This window comes from Ahaetulla prasina, chromosome 16 (assembly GCF_028640845.1).
Source record: "Ahaetulla prasina isolate Xishuangbanna chromosome 16, ASM2864084v1, whole genome shotgun sequence".
Lineage (NCBI taxonomy): Eukaryota > Metazoa > Chordata > Lepidosauria > Squamata > Colubridae > Ahaetulla > Ahaetulla prasina.
The window spans coordinates 157,786-165,691 of NC_080554.1; the positions used below are offsets into that span (position 1 = coordinate 157,786).

Here is a 7,906-nt window from a genome sequence, read left to right on the forward strand (position 1 = left end):
AGCCTGGAAGCTGTAGGCACCGTGGGAGCCAAGAGGCTGCTATAATATCACTAGCTGAGCCATGGAATGATAGGATAAAATAGAGCTTTGGTCTAATGCCGCTCATGATGGCGCAAACTGTTCTTGAGTTTAGAATAGCTTTATTGTCACTTTAAATGTAGACTAATCGGCATACATTAAAATGAAATTTCATTGCATACAGCTCTCAAAGGGTCACCACCTCCAGTATACACGACATAAACATGACAGAAATAAATAAGTAAGGATATACCCGCATATATTATATGACACAGTTTGCCTCTACGTCAGTGGGGAGATGGGCATGCTCAAACACTTCAGCCAGGAAAGAAAACCTCTGAAGGCTCAATCGCTTTTTGACCTGGGAAATGTTGTCAGGGATGCTCCCCTCCTATCCTCCTACCTCCTACCACAGAAAAGCAGCCCAGCCCGAGGGAACGGCAGGAGTCCTCCGCTGGCACCACCGTTCTGGAAACTTGGGAAATACCAGACTTCCTCACCGGGAAGCCTCCGACCAAGCAGATGGCATGGAGGCTTCTGTGTGCCCAAGAGGGGCGTTTTCAAAGGGCAGAAGCCTTGATAACAGGGAGCTGGAGAAAGCATTGCGGTCTCTGTCCAGGTGTCTCCTTTGAGTTAACCTTCCTGCTTGTTTCAGGTGTATTCATGCTGGTGGCTGGAGGTATTGTGGCCGGGATATTTTTAATATTCATAGAAATAGCATACAAAAGGCATAAAGACGCCCGGAGGAAACAGATGCAACTGGCGTTCGCGGCAGTTAATGTGTGGCGGAAAAACCTGCAGGTAGGACAGACCGTTTTTAGAGCAACACCTCCAAAACAGGTGCGGTTTTTTTGTTTCCCATTACTTCACCCAATCAGTGACTACCGTGCTATGTGGGATGCCCAGAGGCCTCCCTTCCCACTTGCCACTGACAGAGGCAGCAGTTCCACGGGGGGGGAGGGGGGGGAGGGGGGTGTTACACACATGTCCCAAGCCCGTCTCCTGCCTTCTAGGGAGGCCAGTGGGGCACTCTGCAAATCCAGAGACCGGACGGGCCAGGGGCCCTCAGCCAGCCTTCTCTTCCCTGGCTGTGGCCCAACTGCTGCGCTTGCCGGCAGGGCCCTCCCCCACCCCCACCCTCATTTCTGTTCTGCCCATTCAGGAGTCCAATGCTAGGAAAGATGGCGGTACCATAAGGCTGCAATCCAGGAAGGAGGCCTTAGGCGATCCAGTGCACAATTACATGGCTAAAGATATTCACACAACCCACAGCCCTAGTTCCATCCAATGTCCCTTTAGCATCCCTTGTTGCCAGAAGAGGAGAGTAGAAGTGACGGAAATCTCTCCTGGCCCCTCACTTGCACCATTTAGGCCCCAGAGGCAACCTTTCGAAGAAACACGACTAACCTCTTGGCCATCCTTTCACGTGCCAGCAAACTGGATCCGATCAGCGGCTCATGTTTCTGGTATTCCCCTCCACGGTCTGTATAGGACTTAAGCCAGAATCTGCCAGACAGACCCCGCTTGCCCTCCTCTCTGTGCCAATGCCGCCCATAAAACCAACCAGGTTTTGGCCATCAAATCAGAATGCCTGCTGCTGCCACCTTCAATATCACAGACTAAGGCACCCAGCCGCTGGTTTGCCGCACCCTTCCTTACAAAGGGTGTGCCCACAGGCCACCCTCCTCTCATTTCACAGAGAAGCGCAAGGGAAGCGGTGCCAGAGTAATGCCAGCCAAAAGAAGCCCCTTGTGCAGAGAAGGAAAAGCCAAGAAAGTCCCACCTGCAGATGTGCCTGGTGCTGCTGAAGCACATTCGAGGCTGGGGCTGGGGGGGTGGATACCAGAAGAAGGCAAGCTGGCCAATGGGAAGCCGCCCACCAACTCAATGAGCCAATGAGTCCTTACCTCCCTTGCTTACCTGCCCCGCCCCACAGCCATGCAGAAGGGGTTAATCCAGAACAAGAGCACATTAGTCACTGCCATTTTTCACTTGCCAACTTTCTAGAAAAAGTCCTGCCCTGGGCCATGGGGGGGGGGGGGAAAGAATCTGTGGGGCGGTCAAGCATGCCACCCCAGGGGTGATAAATAAACAGAGAACGATGCTAAGAGATCCGTTTGACAATGTAAGACTTTTTCACAGGAGGATTCCTCAGACCACTAGTATCTGGTACATTGCTAGAAGGTAGGCAAGTGGAAAGATTTCTTTCTTCAAGAAAAAAAAATACAAAAAGCAAATATATCTATAACTTTTTTTGTTTGGTTTTATTTTGCTACCTGGGGAAATCACAATTTTGCCATGGCTATTTTTGGCAATGCCATGGGAAGGCAAAAAAAAAAAAAGAAAAGAAAAGAAAACCCAAAATGAAACCCCTCCCCACCCCTCCCATCCTCTTGCTAGCTTTTCTTTTTCTGTGCATGCGCGTCGGAGTCATGGAGAATAACTGGAAAGGAGGAGGAAATGTATCCCCCGCGCATGCTCCATGCACCAGTGGGATACATTTTTGGTCACCCCGTCACGGGCTGGTAGAACCACACCTGGTTTCACCTTTTCCTCTCCCAAAGGGGTTAAAGAGAAAAAGAATGGGAAGAATTCGGATCGGCTGGGCTCCCCCACTCACCTTGCCCCACAAGAAAAGCAAGTTCCCCACGGTGCTGACCAGGTTTGACTGCCTACCACCCAACAGCTGTCTTTTTTTCCCCTCTTCATTCTGTTTCTTTGAGTTCCTGGCATCCTTAAATATCATTCAGAATTGTAATGCTTTGCTTATTCCCTTTCTTTTTTTCCTTGTTTAAGTTTTAATTTCAAGAGATTTTTGTTGTTTTATTTTTTAATTTTATTTTGTGTTGAAAAACAGTTCAAGTTTTACGCCAAGCATCACTGAAATTTTTGGAATACTTTTTTTTAACATACAATGACCTTCTCTTCCAATGCAGTCCTCTCTCTCTCTTGTGGCCGTAGGATTCACCTTCAGAAAAGGCCCTGAGCATTTTTATTTAGTGGTAGGTGAAAGTGTCTCACCTCTCTCTCTAGTTAGACCAGCTGCGACAGACAGGAAGGAAGGGGCAGGGAGTGAGTGAGATGTTCCCCTAGGGACCCACAATGCCGTGTCCGTGTTTCTCCTGGGGAGGCCAGTGGAGCAGCCAAGGCCTCTGGAGTGTATAAAATGCAGCAGAAATCCAGCTGCTGCCCCCCCCCCCGCGCCCCACCTTAAGGGGATCCTTTCCACCACATCTCAACTTAGTTCTGAAGGAGACCTTCCGACCGATCGGCCCTCATATAATTCCCCAGCCAAGTGTCAGGGCCATGTGTATGTCTGGGACTGAGAGCCATCAGGAGATGGTAGGCATTGTCTTGGCCATAGAAGACAGACAAAAGAGACGTATCCAGGATCGTGACATGGGGCTGTGTTCATCTAGGTGTAGAGATCCAAGCCACCCAATGGAGATCTAATCGCTTATATACATATTCATTTTAGGATAGAAAAAGTGGTAGAGCAGAACCAGACCCTAAAAAGAAAGCCACTTTTAGGTCCATCACCTCTACCCTGGCCTCCAGCTTCAAGAGACGTAGGTCATCCAAAGACACGGTAAGAGGAAGAAAAACAATTGTGCCCTCTTTCTTTTTTCTCACTCTCTCTCTCTTTCTTCTTCTACCATCCCATCAACTACCACACACCCATCCCGAAGCTGCCCGTGTGACCTACCATAGCCTCATGTCCGTCAAGAGTCAGTTGGTCGGTCGGTCAGTCAGTCAGTCAGTCAGTCAGTCAGTCAATCAATCCCGTGTCCTTGGCAAATTTCAAAGCCGAAGAGGGCAAAGGTGGTTTTGAATGCTTTGTAGTGTTCTGTGAAGAGTTTAGAGATAACTGCAATGAGTTTCTTGTGCTAGTTTACTTATTTATTTATTTTGACTTCTTTTCTTTCATTCTGTTTAGAATTGTGGCTTAAGTTTTGCTCACTTTACTGATACCAACAAAAATCAGCTCCCACCCCCACCCCCACCCCTGTTTTCTGAGTGTTCCTGTACCTGTTTGTCCCTATATGCTTAAAAGCGGTTACCAACCCCTCCTGCACTCACAGTCCCCCTTCCTCTAAATTCTTCCCTTCTAAATCTGGGCAATGTCTCACCTCACGCTGAGCCACATGTTCATTGTATTCTTTACTTGTAACTTCTGTTTGTGTTTTTCAAAAGAAAGAGGACATTAGTAAAAAAAAATTTGTTTTACTTTACTTTTTATGTGAATAAGTGGCAACACTAGTCTCTGCTTGTAACACTCCGGACTGAGCTGTGCAGGCTGGCAATCAACCATTCTTTGGAATGGTAGAGCTCTAGAAAGCAAAAGTTGTTGCTACGTGTTGGTGTGTATCTCCCCAAACCCTAGCCATCCAGCCCAAAGAGAAAAATGCTCCTCTGTTTTATACCCAAACACCCTGCCAAAGGAGGGGCTCATGGAAATGCTTGCTCTCAGCTTTCTGCTTTTCAACATGCCCCCCAGTGGGGCAGGGACACAGGGTTGCATGTAGAAATGGAGCAAGGAAGGGCATCTCCCATCTGCATGACCTGGACTGGATCCCATGTACTACTGCATGTTGAAATGTTTGGGAAGGAGGAAATGGAATTTCTCTTTTCTGCTCTGCAGCACAACACCAGGAATTGGCTCACAAAACTATTTCTTGCAGTGAGCTTAAATAAAACTTTTAAATATTTATTTTTATTTAAAATTTCCTTTTAAGGGAGGGTATAGCTCATAAGAGTGTTTTTTGAACTGCAAGAAGCTACCAGGAAAGCGGGGAGTTCCAGTACCTCCCCACCACCCAAATGATAAGGCAGGAGAAGTGAGAAAGCTTTCCCTGCTGCCTGGAGACTGGTAGGTTCGGGCCTGGGCTCAGTCGTGGGGGAAAAAAACCTGAACCGATAGAAAGAAGAAAAAAAAACCCTGAAAAGGAGGAAGGACATTCAGATCCCAAAACTACCCCAAAGGTGCTTTTTCAGGAGGCAACTGGACTTTCTTGACTTTCCTGAAAAAGCACCTTTGGGACAATCGTGACCTGGATGACTGAGAATCTCTACAGACTTTTATCCCAAAACTACCACTGTCAAATGCATCTGCAGAAATCGCTATCCTTCACAGGTGCCGTCCGTTCTTTGCTAAGGACAAAGGAGCACAGTGTAGGGCCAGGGTATTGTCCGTGCTCCCTCTGGATGAGCGGGGCCAAGATGCTAGCCCCATTTCCTGCGAGGGAGAGGTTCAGCTCCAACCCTGCCCCTCAGAGCTACTTTAAACTGTCTCCTTCCACAGGCCCCACAAAGCTCTTGGGGCAGCATCTTCAGCACTTTGGGGCAGAAGGTCTCCCGGCCACTTCTCCCTCACGATTGATGGACAGGAAATAAGCCAAAATGGTGCTCCGGGCAAGGAGCCGACTTTCTCCCAAACCAAAGCCAGCTTCAAAAAGCAGCCTCCCTGGAAGTCACTGTTCCTAAAGCTCTTTATGGGGATTGAGCAACTAGACTGAACCCTGTGCTGGCCCACAAGGCATCCGCGGCCCTCTTAGACAGTCCTAGAACCCTTTCTGTCCTACGTGGGGGGATGGAAAGGGGAAGACACCCACGGTTTAGCAGGGTGCTCTCCCCATCGCACACAGCCCCCTTCCTATCAGCAACTGGCTGGAAAATTGGCATTGGAGGGGCCGAGGCTGGATTTCTCCCTCCCAATCTGTGGTTAAAATCCCACCTGGCTCACTCCTGGGGAAAGTTTTCTGGGAATCCTCCGGCATCAAGTCTCCAACACCCAGAGGGCACAAAGTCCCCAATTTGCTCCACTGGCACCCGAGTCTCCCGCCCGCGGCTTCTCCAGCAGAAGCAGCTGACCTGGGGCAGGGGGGCTCCCTGTCACCCTGTCAGGCTTTGGGTGCTGGAAGACCCCCCTGAAACCTTCTCCCTTCCACTGAGACGGCCCACAGCCACACCCTTTCCTGGTTGCCCCCCTTCCCCTGACAGGTCTTTATGGCGAGGACTGAAGCGGTTTTGTTGGGGGGGGGGAACCTCCCTGGGAGATAAAGCCCAACCAAAGGGGCCCCTCCATCTTTTTTTTTTTAATTGAAAAAGTTTTAAAAAAATAAAAACATTTCCCCCCTTTTTTCCCCCCTCCCTCCCAGAAAACCCCCATCCCCCCTCCCTCCCCCCCCCCCCCCGGCTTCCCGGGTCAATCACAAGGTATTGTTATACATAAACCAAACATAGAATAAAATTTTCCTTCAATCCAATTAACCTCATCCAAAGCTTTTCATCTCCCAACCCCTCCCATTACATAAAATAACTTTCTAATTATTCAAAGGCAATCTGATATTTCTTAATCTGATATCTGTTTTGTAGATAATCAATCCATTTTTCCATTCAATTAAATATCTTTCCTGCGTATTGTCTTTTAAAAAAGCTGAGATTTTAGCCATCTCAGCCAAATTAATGACTTTCAGTATCCATTCTTCTATTGTAGGTACCTCTTCTTTCTTCCAGTATTGTCCAATCAACAGTCTTGCTGCTGTTATTAAATTCAGAATCAATTTAGTCTCAATCCCTGTACAATCCGTTATAATTCCCAAAAGGAAAAATTGTGGCAGGAACTTTATCTTCTTCTTCAGTACATTTTGAATAATCCACCAAATTCTTATCCAAAAGGCCTTAATTTTCTTGCAAGTCCACCAAATATGAAAATATGTAGGCCATCACAATCACACCTCCAACATTTCGCTTGGATATTAGGATACATACATGATAATTTTTGGGATCTAAGTGCCATCTATAAAGGGGCCTCCATCTTTTTTTTAATTGAAAAGTTTTAAAAACAAAACATTTCCCCTTTTTCCCCCTCCTCCCAGAAAACCCCTTCCCCTCCTCCCCCGGCTTCCCGGTCAATCACAAGGTATTGTTATACATAAACCAAACATAGAATAAAATTTTCCTTCAATCCAATTAACCTCATCCAAAGCTTTTCATCTCCCAACCCCTCCCATTACATAAAATAACTTTCTAATTATTCAAAGGCAATCTGATATTTCTTAATCTGATATCTGTTTTGTAGATAATCAATCCATTTTTCCATTCAATTAAATATCTTTCCTGTATTGTCTTTTAAAAAGCTGAGATTTTAGCCATCTCAGCCAAATTAATGACTTTCAGTATCCATTCTTCTATTGTAGGTACCTCTTCTTTCTTCCAGTATTGTCCAATCAACAGTCTTGCTGCTGTTATTAAATTCAGAATCAGTTTAGTCTCAATCCCTGTACAATCCGTTATAATTCCCAAAAGGAAAAATTGTGGCAGGAACTTTATCTTCTTCTTCAGTACATTTTGAATAATCCACCAAATTTTTATCCAAAAGGCCTTAATTTTCTTGCAAGTCCACCAAATATGAAAATATGTAGCGTCATCACAATCACACCTCCAACATTTCGCTTGGATATTAGGATACATACATGATAATTTTTTGGGATCTAAGTGCCATCTATAAAGGGGCCTCCATCTTTTTTTTAATTGAAAAGTTTTAAAAACAAAACATTTCCTTTTTCCCCCTCCTCCCAGAAAACCCCTTCCCCTCCTCCTCCCCCGGCTTCCCGGGTCAATCACAAGGTATTGTTATACATAAACCAAACATAGAATAAAATTTTCCTTCCAATCCAATTAACCTCATCCAAAGCTTTTCATCTCCCAACCCCTCCCATTACATAAAATAACTTCCTAATTATTCAAAGGCAATCTGATATTTCTTAATCTGATATCTGTTTTGTAGATAATCAATCCATTTTTTCCATTCAATTAAATATCTTTCCTGCGTATTGTCTTTTAAAAAAGCTGAGATTTTAGCCATCTCAGCCAAATTAATGACTTT

General features: G+C 46.1%; 1 protein-coding gene across 4 annotated transcripts in view; it reads left to right on the forward strand.

Moving 5' to 3' along the window:
* Positions 1-7,906, forward strand: part of GRIN1 (glutamate ionotropic receptor NMDA type subunit 1) — a 34,468-nt gene that overhangs the window by 21,068 nt on the left and 5,494 nt on the right. For 2 of the 4 annotated variants that reach the window (XM_058158989.1, XM_058158990.1), the window contains 2 exons: positions 674-819; positions 3,497-3,607. In XM_058158989.1, coding sequence (XP_058014972.1) covers positions 674-819; positions 3,497-3,607 — 257 coding nt within the window. The remainder of the gene's footprint in view (positions 1-673; positions 820-3,496; positions 3,608-7,906) is intronic. The other 2 variants (XM_058158991.1, XM_058158992.1) reach the window with 1 other exon arrangement.